Here is a 14,718-nt window from a genome sequence, read left to right on the forward strand (position 1 = left end):
AAGTGCACTCAAAATAATCTTGTAACTTCAGCAGATTTTAAAAAATATATATTGTTTTCATGTGCAGCTAGTAGAGGATGTTTTAAATGGAGTTGTTTAAAAGAATTGATGAGCTTAAAATGCTCTTAATTACTTTTAAATAACGTTTTTTTTTCAGTTCCCAGGTTACGATGTGGAGAATGTTCTGGGTAAAGAGGTGGGCCCCCTCACCGTTTACGTTCGAGTCATCACCAGGAAGCCTGCCCTCTGGATCGGCCTGGAAGAGATCTGCCTCTGAAGCTGTCAGGGCAAGTAGCTAATGTTATCAATCCTCATGCCTCAGCAGGCTCCAAGGATCTGCTCACTAGGCCTCGGTCCCCGCCCCCCCCCCCTGACAGCTCGGGGCTGAGCTGAAGTGAAACGGCTGCATAGACAAGGTCTTGTTTGTGTTAATGATATGTGAGACTGTGGACCAGGAGTTGACAGCCCAAGGGTGGACCAGTGGCATGCAGTCTGTCAGAGAAGCCCACGTGCTTCATCAACTATATTGGCTGTAAAGACTTTTTTTCTACCTCTGTATTTAAGATTTCTGAAACTTCATCAATAAAAGAATGTATTTTTGCTGAGTTGACTTTCTATTTCCTGTTGCACATTCTCACTTCTTCTACACTCCAGCTGCTCCTACGTCAATAAATATATATTACATGCAAAGACAATTCACAGACCAGGATATTTCTGCACCTTTTCAGCAATTTTATTATAGATTCCATAAACAAAAATGTGTTCAAGGTTTCATACAAACTATATAAAAGATCATGCTCTGGCTCTTATACAAAGTTTGGAATTATAAAACATGTACCATATCAGGTATAACATTATGTAAATGCAGTGGTAAAATAATTTAATACAGAGGAAAATCCCACAAAAATATGGCAGCAACATCATATATTTTCCAGTGCCATTATGGTAAGCTTAAAATACATCTGGTACAGATGGTAAAAACGAAATGTCTGTTGAGGTATGTCTCCTATATGCTCAGTTCATAGGATCATTGATCTGTCACTGTCTCTGTGCACTCGCAAAGGATGGGTTGGGCATCTGCTTGAAGAAATCTCTGAGCCCGGAGAGCTCTCTGGTTAGCCCCTCGATAGTTTTATGAAGCTTGTCGTTATCAGAGCCCAGTTCAAGCAACTTTTGCTGCATATCAACGTTGCGCCTCTTCGCTTTATCCCTGCTTTTCCTCACAGCCACGTTATTCCTCTCTCGCCTCTGTCGGTACTCCATGCTGTTCCTGTCCACCCTCTTCCCCTTCTCTCTGCCCATCTTCCTCGGGGAGGATTTGGCCGAGCTGACGTTAGAGGCAGGCTCCGGGGTGGTGGGGGGAGTAGGCTGCCCGGTGGAGAGGAGGCTGACGGAGGTCTGTGCGCAGCTCTCGATCTGGGACGGTAGGGGGGAGGAAGACATCTCGCTGTCACTCCAGTCGGACTCCTGCTTGATGGGCGCGCTGAACGCCACCCTCTCCATCCCGCTGCCCGCCTTCCTCTCTGCGTACTGGGCTGACAGCTGCTGCATGTCCCCGGGCATCGCGGGGCTCTGCATGTTGTAGAAATCCGGCTTCTCCTGCTTCACAGTGTTGAACAGGTCCAGGAAGAGCTCGTCGTTGCACAGCTCCAGGTTTGGCACAGCTGTCATGGACTCGATATACTGGCTGAAGTCGATGGCGCTCTCGTCATCGTACATGGCGGGCGCGGCGGTGCTCAGCTCCACCATGGTGCCGTCCTCGGCCGGACACTCGCTCCTGCTGCCCGGCTTGCAGACCCCCTGCTGCGGGGCGCACAGCTTGTTGCTCTCGTAGAAGTTAGCAGGCTCCATTGCCCAACTCATGTTGCATCGTGGAGACACGTAGTGTGAGTCCAGGCTGTATATGTCACACATGAACACTGGTAGATTGCCCACGTGTTTTGGGAACGATATAAACTTGTAAAAAAAAGGCACAAAAAGTCGAGACAGCACTGCAGCTTCACTTTCTGTGCACACACCCTTTTTCTTTGCTTTGTTATTAATATAAAATGTTCTTTGGTTGTGTTGCCCCTTGTTGTTGGCTGTCAGGCTCCTGTCATTGAAAACTCTTGACACTTTTCTGGGGCATCTGTACTTTCGCGCAGTGTTTTGTATTGTTGTCCCTCTGACGTCACATGTGCCGCCCTCTCACGAGCCAGTCAAGTCAAAACGGGGATCACGTGGTGTGCTTTAACCTCCCATTTGAGGAGAGAGGGGCGTTCCGCTCGTGCCACCCCCCTTTTTTTTTTACTACGATTGTATGAATGGTTCAGAGTTGTTTACATACTGAAGCCTCTGGGTGTTTGTGACTTAGTTTAATTTGTAACCAGCTCTATTAATGTCTCACAAACAAGAAGTTTGTACTAACGTTAAAGTAGCACTGCAAAGTGTCTGGAATCAAAATTCAAATGACACAGTGATAAGTATTATTAGCTAAATGTACTTTTTAGTTTCAATAGTAAAAGTACTCATTGTGCATAATATGTTCAGGTTTATTTTTATATTACTGGATCATTATTACTTATGCATTAACAAAGAAGTGCTCTGTATGTAGGTGGATTTATAAATGGGCCTACTGAGCACAGGACCCAAGTTTCAGGGGCCCCTTTTGGCCTTGACCTACAACATTTATTTTGTAGAGAAGCGTACCAACCGGGAAGATATGCAATGACCAAAAAGACACATAAAACCACTACAAAAAGACTCAAAATAACTCAAAATAGGTTAAATGACTAAGACACAATAGGGCATCAGATACAAGTGATAATTAACAGATGTTCAAATACATTTCAGGTATGTTTTTTGCAACAAAAAAAACAGCAACTTCAAAATGTCCCTTTGGGCTCTGACATTTATTTTCAGTTTGTTGTAATCCACTTCATTTTAATTACTTGCAGCCCTAGTTAAAACGTGCAGGGAATTTGACTAATGTGGTTTGCAGCAGTCGATTTACATACAGAGAGAGAGCAAATGTGCGGAGGGAAACCGCACACACGTCAACATTAACCAATAAGTGAACTTGAACATCAACATGTTGTTACATACAGGCAACAAACTATCTAGTCCCATCTTACTAACTATACAGGGTTTCAAATCAGATAGATCAGGAAAACAGGAACAGATATTTTGTAGTTTTTTTAAATACAGATGTAGTAAGTGTTTATATGATTAGAGTTGCCATAAAAAGTCTGTTTACTAGACTAATGTATGACAATGAGATGTCTTTATAAGCGTCTTTGAGTTGTGAAAAGCGCTATATAAATAAAATGCATTATTATTATTATTATTTATAAGCTATATTTATTGGCATTAACATTACGAAAGCCTCTATTTACCCTTTCATCAAAAGTTATTTACATAATTACATGTTATCATATAATGTATCGACTCTTTAACAACCTTTTTACACCTTTGTGTGGTACCCTGTTTACATTAACCTTATTCTTTTCTAAATACTACAACTTCATATCACTTTATTTGTGTTGTATTTATAATGTGCATTTTTGAAGGGAACCAATCCAATCTTTGCCAAATACTGCTTAACTTGTGAATATAATAAGGAATTTGATTTTACAATAATCATTTATTTCAGACAGATGTATTTTACAGGTATTAATCATGTGTAATAAAACTGAGATACTTTGACATCAGTTAATTCAAGTATTTCGGTTTTTTCGGTTTTATTGCACATGAGTCATGAGTCATGTTTACAGAGCATTTCGATACCACTTTAAGGGACACATGTTCTAACACTTCTCGGAAACACTCCTTATGATTTCCCCTTCAGGAAGTGGCTGTACTTTTCCTCTGTCAAAGTCCTTTTTGAAATGAAACTACGCCACGTGGTGGTCACTGAGCGTACTTGCAGTATTAAGTCTGATTTGATAGAGTAATACTTATTTGATTTGTATCACCAAATAAAGCCAATACAATGAATTATTATGATGAATCACTGTAATTATTCAATATATTTAAATTTCCTCAGACGGCTCATTTTTCAAAACAAATGCATTATTTATCCACTTACTCTTTAAAATGTTCTTACTTTTAGTAAATATTTCTCTTTTTACCTCAACTGATTTCAAATGGTTTTTAAAAGGACTATTTCCACAACCATCCGTCCCTTCTTTGAGTTGTTCAACATTTCGTCTAAAATAATGAATTGTGAATACAACGAAAACAGCAGTCTTTTTAAAAAGGTTGTTCTAGTATAAAGTCCTTGTATTTTGTGTAAAAACGTTGTATTTCATTTTTCCTTTTCATGATGCAAGTCTTGAACTCTTCAAACAGTGTATTATTGCTTTTTTATTCATGTTTACAGATATGTATTAACTTCCTGATCTGAGTAATGAAGAAAAACTTCCTGTTCTCAGGTGACGTGACATTCAACGTCTGTATTGTTGAATGTTGTAAACCGTATCAATAAAGAAGAGGCAAAAAAGTGTTCATTTATTGTTGGACCAAACCATATTAGCTCAAAGGGTATACAAGAGAATAAGGCCACGTGCAGGAAAAGCATATCGTCATTTTAATATAATATAGATTAATACCTCTAGCTTAAATTGTTTTAAAACTTTGATTTAATATATTGAGACACTTTATTGTATTTAAATTAAAGCCTCGATCCTTTAATCTCAAAATGGACACCCCTTTGCAGAGGAGGAATCGGCCGGAAAGAAGCGAAGGTCCTGGCTTGCTATTGGTCCAAAGTTCCCCGCGAAAATTACGTCACTCGCAGTTTCGCGCCAGTTCTGCAGCAATCGGACGTACACACAAGAAGAGGTATGATTTAACACCATTTACTTATGTTATTTCTTATTAATCTATTGATCGTGTTTAACGAATCATATTTTCTGTCATCACACACGTTTGTGAGGATGTGCATCAGCTTTCAAGCTCACTTTGAAGTGTTAAATCATGTTTAAAACGGCATTACTTTTCAGCTCATTGTTTCCTCAGCCACATGTCAAATGGTGGAAAAGTTATTGTCTGACCCAAAACCTTAAATTCAAGTAGCAAAAGCACAATTCAATTATGTATTAATAAGGATACAAAAGAAACTGTTATATTTGGTCAAGTATATTTAACATGTAAGTAAGCTTGAGCTACTTTTCTGAATAATTGGGAGTTGATGCATGAACACCTAAAAGAAGTCAGTGTTTTACCTTTTTGATGTGATACTAGATAACTGTTTTCATTATACTTTCATTGAGATTAAACTGTAGGTGTCAATTATATTTCAAATGTATAAACATTGAATCATAGTGGTGACAAACAATATTAAAGACTGTTAAAGACTCTTCCACACTCATTAACAATGAACTCATCTGGACCTATTTAACAAGTGTTTGTTTCCAGGTGGAGCAAAACAAAAGGGACCATAACGCTTTTGTTATCGAAAGGTTCTGCAAGACTGAGCAGACTAATCTCAACAAAACTGCATGGAGAGCAGATACCATTTTTAAATTATTGAAATACAGTGTTCTACAATAATATACACCTGCAACAGTCAGCCTAGTAAAATGTTGTGGCAGCACCAAACAAAATAAACTTTAAAGTATAAGTAAAGCTATTCTCCCTTCTTGCCTCTAACAGAAAACAAGCCTGATCGAACACACCAACCAGACTTCCATAAGTCAGTTGGCAGGTGTTCGAAATACATCAAAATCCTACTAGAGCTCTTGTTTTAGCTTCATTACTATGGCAGCCATTATTCAGGATAAACTTAATTTACTTTAAATGTAATCCTCAGATAAAACAGCAACAATGTCTTCCCCAACATCGACTCCTGGTGGCCGCAAACGAGAAAGGGACGGCAACCCCTCCACACGTAAGTCCATGTCTCTTTTAATCAAAGGAAACCTTTCTGTCAACAGTTTCTTGTGTTTTCAACTGATGCCACAGACTTGTCCACATGGTTGTAGGTGTCTGTGTGTACTGTTAACTTGTTTGTGTGTCTTTGTGTACCTGCAGCCAGCAGTGAGGGCCCCATCTCTCCCCCCTCTCAGCGGCGCAGGGGCCAGGACTCCTCCAATGCAGACCTGATGCCGATGCCCACCTCCCCCGCCACCGACCTGCTGAGTCCATCAGCCCCTCAGGACACGTCTCTGTTCTCCAGCCCAAGACCCTCAGGTACCAATCACACAAAGGCCCACATATAAAGGAATAGTTCACCCACAAAAAGTTAATTTGTATATCAATATTTCACCCTGTGTTGTCTAGAATTCTTCCAAAAAGAAGTTGAATAAAAAGAAAAGTCTTGGAATTTAAACTCAAAGGGAGTCAACCTTTAACAACAGATGCAACTATATCAAATATCTGTTTTCAAAACTTTCGCACACCTTGTGCAATATGACTGTTCGTACGGAAGTGTTTATAATAGTGAGGATTAAGTGAAAATGCTTTAGTTTGGTAAGTAATGAGCATAACACTTGACAAGACTTATACTGCACCTGTTGTTTGAGAGTTCGTAAACCGTTGTTTATGTTTTTTTTACTTTGTTGATATTGGTGTCATGCTAGAAATGTTTTCTTTGAGAATTCAAGTTTGAGTAGTTCTTATACAAAGTCATTTTATGGGTAAAGTATTCCTATTTAACGTTTTTTTTAATGGACTGCTTTAGCCCTATCCAGTGGAAATGCAGGGACTTGGTAATATTGGTTGTTGTTACACACTTGAGTTAACTCCAGTGTCTTCTTTAACAGTCCTACCCAATGAAGTGGACATGAGCTCCCCTCTGATGTACGGGACCCCCAGCTCCAGGGTTGAAGGGACCCCGCGCAGTGGGGTGCGAGGCACACCGGCCAGACAGCGTCCTGACCTGGGGTCAGTGAGGAAGGGCCCACAAGTCGATCTCCAGTTGGAGCCGGTAAGAGTAGAAATCAGCAGAACAATACTATCATGACATTGTGTTTCATTTATTGTAATTGCGTCAGACATGATAAGAACGATATCTTGAAACCGTTAAGGGTGATTAACTTAAAACCACATTAGTTAATTAACTTTCTTTTCATGTTTATTTGTATACAGCCAACTGCTGATGGGGCTGTAGCCAGTGAGCCTAACGCAGGCCAGAGGCTGGTGATCTGGGGGACTGATGTGAATGTCGGGACCTGCAAGGAGAAGTTTCAGGTACTTAATCTTGCATTTCAGGTGCTAGAAAATATGACTAATTCTATGTACAAAGGAGTTAATTGTTTGCATGCTCTGCGTCACTTTGCTTTCAGAGGTTCCTGCAGAGATTCATTGACCCGACCTCCACTGAAGATGAGAACGCTGGTCTGGACCTGAACGAGCCTTTATACATGCAGAAGCTGGAAGAGGTAGTGTACCTTTTTTACATCATGTCGATCCGTTACGTTGGTTTAAATCGAATTGCAATTGATGATGTTTCCTAGAGAGTCAGTTAAGGTCTATCTCAAATATGAATGTTTTTATTTCTGTGTCACAGATCAGTGTTGTTGGCGATCCAGTCCTGAATGTGAGCTGTCTGCATGTGCAGTCCTTTGATGCAGAACTCTACAGGCAGCTCATCTGCTACCCACAGGTAATGTCCTTTTTTATTTTTATAATTACCTCATGTGCATTATACAGTCAATTTGTGCAATTTCTATACGAATACGTACCTGCACCATGTTAGCAGTTACTTTTGCTAAATTTATAAATAGTGATTAATCCATCTCCGTTTTGGTCTTTAAGTTAAAATAATTGATTTAAAAAAAAAAACGGAGCAGAAATGTACCCAAGTGCGTGAACAGCCACATAATAATATGTTAAAAAGAGATCATACTCGTATAATGTTTTTTATAACATTTTTATATTATGCCTACCCTTCTCAAAATACAGAATAGTATTGGTTTAAACACCATGCATGTGATACAAAAATGCCGGTGCCATGATGTCCTTTTTAAAAAAAAAAAAAACAAGATAAATACTTTTAAACCAATGTACAAGTGCTGAAAATGGTGAGAACTGACACTTGGTATTAATGTTTTCACACTTTCTACAGGATAATAATATATTTTATTTGTAGAGAGCTTTACAGGGTACTCAAAGACACTTTACATGCTAACATTCATAAAAACAACAATAAAAACTACAACTACAGATGAATTGCATTTCTGAAAAAGTGAGTGTCCGTGTTGAGCTTCTTTCTCCTGCTGTTGAAGTTTAAATTTCACTTTATTGCTCTCTGTCTCCTAAATGTATCATGTGTTCCCTGTGCAGGAAGTCATCCCAACCTTCGACATGGCTGTGAACGAGCTTTTCTTTGAGCGTTTTCCGGACTCCATCCTGGAGTTTCAGATCCAAGTCCGCCCCTACAACGCCCTGAAAACCCGAAACATGAGGAACCTGAACCCAGAAGGTGTGTGTGGATTCATTAATTCAGCCCATGTGAAGTGACATCATACTTTTCCTTAGGGCTCCCATGCCATGACATTTTATCCCATATTTAGAGTGGGAGATTTCTGTGAATATTGTTCCCTGCTTTGATAAAACGTGAGGTATCAGCTCCGGGCTAAAGCGTCTGTGTGCCTTTATGTGTTGCCTCCACAGACATCGATCAGCTGATCACCATCAGCGGCATGGTGATCCGCACCTCGCAGCTCATCCCCGAGATGCAGGAGGCGTTCTTCCAGTGCCAGGTGTGCGCCTTCAGCACCCGCGTGGAGGTGGATCGCGGGCGTATCGCAGAGCCGGCTGTGTGCCGCCACTGCAACACCACCCACAGCCTGGCGCTCGTTCACAATCGCTCCCTATTTTCAGACAAACAGATGGTGAGAGTTCGGCAGGGTTGATAAAGGGACAGATTGCTTTCACCCGGCGACACCTAATGTGCTGAGTGTTAATTAGGGACGTGTTGCTGTGGAGGTCATGACATCTGTTCATGTATTGATCTTTCGCTTTTTACAACAGGTCAAAATTCAAGAGTCTCCTGATGACATGCCGGCTGGCCAGACACCACACACATCCATTGTCTACGCTCACAATGACCTGGTGGATAAAGTGCAGCCCGGAGACCGTATTAACATCACTGGTGAGATTTCCTGAATCTCTTTGTCAGCCAATTACTGTTTTTATTATCGATTCTTTGTCGTTTTCTTTTATCGTGCAACGTTAAAATAGCACAAAGAAGTCCAAATTGTGCTTTAAAATGTTGCAGAGCTGAAGTATTGTCTTTTCAGGTAACTTTTTTATGTCCAACCCTATGTCCCGGGCGCCGTACATAATGGCAGCCCACTGCTCCCAACACTAGGATGGGTCAAATGCAGAGAAACCGTTTCATTACATACCTGTACTACGTAATGACAATAAGTTGAATCTTCTTCAAAACCTATCAAATGAAATGCAGGAAATGGACAATATTTTCAAAAAGATCTTGAAAAATAAGTTTACGCTTAATTAAATTAGAATTGTGGCATTCTAATATAAAATAAACGTGTATTTTTTTTTATATATATATATATTCCTGTCAATCATAGCCATCCTAACAGTCCCCTGAATGCCCCTGCAGGTGTCTACAGAGCGGTCCCCATGCGTGCGAACCCACGTCAGAGCAACGTCAAGTCGGTGTACAAGACTCACATCGATGCCATCCACTTCCGCAAGACAGACGAGAAGCGCCTGCACGGTGTGGACGAGAACTCTGAGCAGAAGCTCTTCACCGAAGACCGAGTGCAGACGCTGAAGGAGCTGGCAGCCAAACCAGACGTCTACGAACGCCTCTCCTCAGCCCTCGCACCTAGCATCTACGAGCATGAGGATATCAAAAAGGTGTGTAAGTGTGAATGGAAGCAAGCCAAAACATGAGTGTTTTGAGTTGCGTGCACTATAGGGAAAAAAACTGAAATCCGAGACTGGGTAATAATGTTGACTGCCGTAATGTACTAGTTTCAGGACTTTTGTGATACTGACACTATGATATTCTTAATAATAGCTCACTGGGACACTTATTTAACTGGGCACATGTTACTTACAATTAGTTAGACATAGGTTATGCATGTAGATAGTACAACAAATAAATGAAGACCGTTACGTCCACAATAAAAACAGATTATCAGGATCTCCGTGTTCCCGGAGCTCCCTGCTTACTTGCCGCTAAAAGTCTGCCCCTCACCGGCATGTAAGAATGAAAAATTAAACAACCTTTCTATTTCTATTGCCCCCCTTTCATATATTCCTATTCAATGCTTAACTTATGTGCCTAAATAATTTAATGTTTTTTAGTTTAAATAACTTCATTTGGGGGCTTTCCCAAGCAAATACAAAAATCTCTGATAGGCGTCTCCTGTAATTGATTTGATTAAGAGATTTTGATTGACAGCCTCAAACAATGAAAATAATGATGTCATGATAACCAAAATCCCAGGTTATATCTATTCTAATCACAGTATGGATATTTCTGTTCTTCAGGGCATTCTGCTGCAGCTGTTTGGCGGCACTCGTAAGGACTTCAGTGAGACCGGCCGGGGAAACTTCCGTGCAGATTTGAACATCCTGCTCTGCGGAGACCCGGGCACCAGTAAGTCCCAGCTGCTGCAGTACGTCTTTAACCTGGTTCCCCGCGGCCAGTACACGTCGGGAAAGGGCTCCAGCGCTGTGGGTCTCACCGCCTACGTGATGAAGGACCCCGAGACCCGGCAGCTGGTCCTGCAGACCGGAGCTCTGGTGCTGAGCGACAACGGCATCTGCTGCATCGACGAGTTCGACAAGATGAGTGACAGCACGCGGTCCGTGCTGCATGAGGTCATGGAGCAGCAGACCCTCTCCATTGCCAAGGTGTGTGAGACACATTTACAGGGATTCGTAGATAAGACGGAATACTCTGTTTGTGATGTTACAAAAGGCCGTTTCTTAACCTTTTTGTCTTGTCTGTCTGCAGGCTGGAATTATTTGCCAGCTGAATGCCCGCACCTCTGTGTTGGCTGCTGCTAACCCCATTGAATCTCAGTGGAACCCCAAAAAAACCACGATTGAGAACATCCAACTGCCTCACACACTGCTGTCCAGGTGAGCTCCATTACTCAGCACAGATTTTTAAGTAAAACGTACACACTTTATAACCACTTTCAAGCTACTTAAACCAAGACATATCCAGACTCTGGAAGCCTTAGGCGCATTCACACCGCAGTACTTTTCCCACAAAGATTCATGAGAACTTAGTTCATGAGAATTTAGTTCATGAGAACTCTTTAGTTCGCATGAACGAAGTACAGATCGCCTTCACACCGGAATAAGTCCCTGGGGGAGGATTAGGCAAATGAAGCCGCTGACGTCACTTCTTCTTCTTCTTCTTCTTCTGCTTTGGGTTTACTGGCAGGCCGCAAACCACTTCACGGCGTATACTGTCGCCCAAAGTCCCCGGTCGGAAGTCCCAGGAGTTGGGGACTGGCTTCAGTAGAAGCTGCTGGGACTCCCAGCAGCTTCTACTGAAGCCTTCCGAGTAAATCGCCAGAACGCCGACACCTCTTCATCTCCACCGCTCCCATGTTTTATTTTGTGTTGCCATAAGTTAGTCTCTCTGCGTTTCTGCGCTGGGCTAATGCTAATGCGAGGATAATAAAATGGCGGCTTCACAAAACTTTTTGGGAGTTTTACAGGGTGTGGTTTGCAATCCGCCCAGCCAATCAGACATAGGACCCTTTTTCTCCCACGAAAGTCCCTGCTCTCTAGCAGGGAGGGAAAAGGGGGTTAAAAGGTTCTCATGAACTAATTTTAGTTCCGGCTCTTTTTGGTGTGAACACAACATTTCGGAACTATATCGGAACTAAAGTGGGAAAAGTACTGCGGTGTGAACGCGCCTCTTGAATCAAAATGGTTAAAAAGCAATTGTGAGAAATAAAGTTTATACAGTCAATTCGTTATTAAAGTAATACAGAATTCCTTATTACCCACAGCAGTGTGTAACAGCTGATCATGGAGTCATGCATTTTACAAAATGAGCAAATAGTTTAGTTTAGTATATTTGTTTTATAGTGTTGTGGACAGTCTCCATTAATCAACTGTCACAAATGGGGCAGCTTTAGCAAACATTGCTAATATCCAGCTGTTGTCCCCGGCCAGATGATAATAGACACTCTTAAAATCACAATATATCAACAGTTATGAATAGTTCATATGAATGTAATCATATCCTTAACCTTGAAAGCATGACTGTTGAAATTAAGCATTTTTTTTCTTTTTCTCTAAGGTTTAGTTTATTAATTGTCCTATTATTTATTTTTGTTCTCCATCAGATTCGACCTCATATTCCTGATGCTGGATCCCCAGGACGAGGCTTACGACCGCAGGCTGGCCCACCACCTGGTGTCGCTGTACTACCAGAGCGAGGAGCAGATTGAAGAAGAGTTCCTCGACATGGCTGTGCTGAGGGACTACATTGCATATGCACGAACATACATCCACCCAAGGCTGAGTGAGGAAGCCGGCCAGGCTCTAATTGAGGTGTGTTTTCTCTGAATTTCCATCATTAATGATCATGATGGTAATTGTTAGCAGTCTTTAACAGTTGTAATGTTGTTCATCAGGCCTATGTAGACATGAGGAAGATAGGCAGTGGACGGGGCATGGTGTCCGCCTATCCCAGACAGCTGGAGTCCCTGATCCGCCTGTCAGAGGCCCACGCCAAGGTGCGCTTCTGTGAGAAGGTGGAGACCATCGACGTGGAGGAGGCCAAGCGGCTGCACAGAGAGGCCCTCAAACAGTCGGCCACTGACCCCAGAACAGGATTTGTTGACATCTCCATTCTCACAACAGGTATTCAGCACGGGGCATTGCAAATATTTGAATTATTGGAACAGTTTGTGTAGTCAATGTGTGACATGACTGGTGGAGAGGTATTGAAAAAAGGGACCTATGTTCATGTCATATCATAAACTGCAGCGAGTATTGGTAGTGTTTATGATGCCAACAATAGCAGCTGACTGGGTGAGAAACATATTGAAGAAGTACATTAGATTGATATATGTTTTTTTTATTATTAATTACGGCAACAATTACAAAAAATCACTGGGTCCAGCTTTTCAAGCGCAAACATTTTCTGATTTACCTTAACTGATATGGTAGAAAACGGAATATCTTATGCTACAGGACAGTTGGTTGACCAATTTTCAATTTGAAAATGTCTCCTTGGGTTTCCTTTTTATTAATGTATTAATTTGTGCTTCCAGGTATGAGTGCCACTGCCCGCAAACGCAGGGAAGAGATTGCCTCAGCCCTGAAGAAACTGATCCAGGCCAGAGGAAAGACGCCTGCCATGAAGTACCATCAGCTGCTTGATGATCTCAGAGGACAATCTGAAACTGTAAATATTTTTGATTTTGCCTTTCATTTACTTGAACATAATTCCATTACATTTAACTACATTTCCTTTTGAACTCCTGAGATGCTACGGTTTCAGTGCTCTGAGAAAAGTGTGCTTCTTTTTAATTTAGTTGAACAAGAGCAGAGGTTTTTTATTTTCTAGTCCATGACATTGATGTAAGATAACAGTAATGCATCATTAGATATTGGCAAGCAAGTTAACACTGTTGGGAATAAAATTACATTAAAGGTTCTGAAAAGCCATGACACTATTTGGGATAAACAAGGTAATCATTCATTATAAATTGTCAACACCTCCACTTCCTGTAATGACTTCCCTCTTTGTGACTTTGCTTCAGGCGATCACTAAGGAGCTGTTTGACGAGGCGCTCCGAGCCCTGGCTGACGAGGATTACTTGACGGTGACTGGAAAGACTGTTCGTCTCCTTGCCTAAGGCACACCCTGCAATTATGTACAGTCCTTAATTTTAAATGCTATCCTGTGTCAACCTCTTCATGTGCTGTAAAAAGTATTTTGTATAATTGAACCACCATATGTTTTCTGGGCGTATTAGATGTTTAAATATCCGGCAACTTAGAGACATGATCCAGAATAACCACATGACTCATTCAGGCTTTGGTGTCTTGTTAAAAAAAGAGAAAAATAAATGAATGGAGCTAATACTTATATTGCTTGTATTTCATTACTTTACCTGTTCAAGTTGTGTTCTTTCTGTTTTTGTTTCATGGTAAAAAGCTCTTTTGTTTCAACTTGTACATTGTTATGACGAGTATTAAGTCTGTCACTTATTTCCTAAGATGAATTGTCTTTGTAGCTTGCTTAATAGAAATAAAATAAAATAATGCTTACTAAAAAAAGATTGAAGTTGTTCCCATTATGTTTCCCTGAGTATCTTCAAAGTCGTTATCAAAAGAATCTGCACTTATGATATGTTAGATATATTTTCTCTTGTAACACATTACCTCATAACTCAGTCGATATATTTATTTAATATATGAACTGGGTTCTCCACAAAAATGTCGATGTTTGAGGGTTGCAACCGTTGCAACGTGGTCATTTTATGTTCCCAGGGTCTTATGTTCTTGATATAAAAATTGTAAAATATTGTTAAGGGCTTGCAACGAAGTTTAATAGCAAAAGAACATGGGAACATGTTTTGAAATGACGTTTTTATGGTTAACATTTATTTGAAGTTATTAATGGTAACGTTCTTTCTCGTAAATATGAGGGTTTAGGAGAATAACATCGGGAAGAATTCATCTGTAGGTGGGTGGTTTCAACATATTGACCCAGGGAAAAACGCACTGAACATTTGACCTTGGGGAAAACCATTGCTTAGACTTCCTTTGAAAGGT

The 14,718-nt window shown here is 40.9% G+C and overlaps 3 protein-coding genes across 6 annotated transcripts in view; 2 read left to right on the forward strand and 1 right to left on the reverse strand.

Moving 5' to 3' along the window:
- Nucleotides 1–605, forward strand: part of spidr (scaffold protein involved in DNA repair) — a 50,771-nt gene extending 50,166 nt beyond the window's left edge. For all 4 annotated transcript variants that reach the window (XM_034105212.2, XM_034105214.2, XM_034105213.2 and 1 more), the window contains one exon: nt 158–605. In XM_034105212.2, coding sequence (XP_033961103.1) covers nt 158–277 — 120 coding nt within the window. In that variant the 3' untranslated portion in view covers nt 278–605. The remainder of the gene's footprint in view (nt 1–157) is intronic.
- A 104-nt stretch (nt 606–709) lies between these two features.
- cebpd (CCAAT enhancer binding protein delta) lies at nt 710–2,130 on the reverse strand. The gene has a single exon (XM_034104338.2). It carries the CDS (start codon nt 1,912–1,914, stop codon nt 1,039–1,041), a length of 876 nt encoding a protein of 291 aa, XP_033960229.1. The 5' UTR covers nt 1,915–2,130; the 3' UTR covers nt 710–1,038.
- Nucleotides 2,131–4,715: 2,585 nt separating this feature from the next.
- Nucleotides 4,716–14,202, forward strand: mcm4 (minichromosome maintenance complex component 4). The gene is made up of 17 exons (XM_034105230.1): nt 4,716–4,821; nt 5,792–5,869; nt 6,013–6,171; nt 6,744–6,907; nt 7,069–7,170; nt 7,266–7,361; nt 7,490–7,585; nt 8,266–8,404; nt 8,596–8,816; nt 8,956–9,076; nt 9,554–9,813; nt 10,453–10,818; nt 10,922–11,049; nt 12,276–12,483; nt 12,567–12,795; nt 13,209–13,342; nt 13,701–14,202. The coding sequence occupies exons 2-17, from the start codon at nt 5,806–5,808 to the stop codon at nt 13,794–13,796; spliced, it is 2,583 nt and encodes an 860-aa protein (XP_033961121.1). The 5' UTR covers nt 4,716–4,821; nt 5,792–5,805; the 3' UTR covers nt 13,797–14,202.
- Nucleotides 14,203–14,718: the final 516 nt, after the last annotated feature.

This window comes from Pseudochaenichthys georgianus, chromosome 17, assembly GCF_902827115.2.
Source record: "Pseudochaenichthys georgianus chromosome 17, fPseGeo1.2, whole genome shotgun sequence".
NCBI lineage: Eukaryota > Metazoa > Chordata > Actinopteri > Perciformes > Channichthyidae > Pseudochaenichthys > Pseudochaenichthys georgianus.

Coding starts and splice junctions, on each gene's coding strand:
- cebpd (XM_034104338.2), bottom strand. CDS start 1,914: ATGTGTGACATATACAGCCTGGACTCACACTACGTGTCTCCACGATGC.
- mcm4 (XM_034105230.1), top strand. CDS start 5,806: ATGTCTTCCCCAACATCGACTCCTGGTGGCCGCAAACGAGAAAGGGAC. Junction 8,817..8,955: donor TATTTTCAGACAAACAGATG/GTGAGAGTTCGG, acceptor TTTTTACAACAG/GTCAAAATTCAAGAGTCTCC. Junction 12,796..13,208: donor CATCTCCATTCTCACAACAG/GTATTCAGCACG, acceptor TTGTGCTTCCAG/GTATGAGTGCCACTGCCCGC.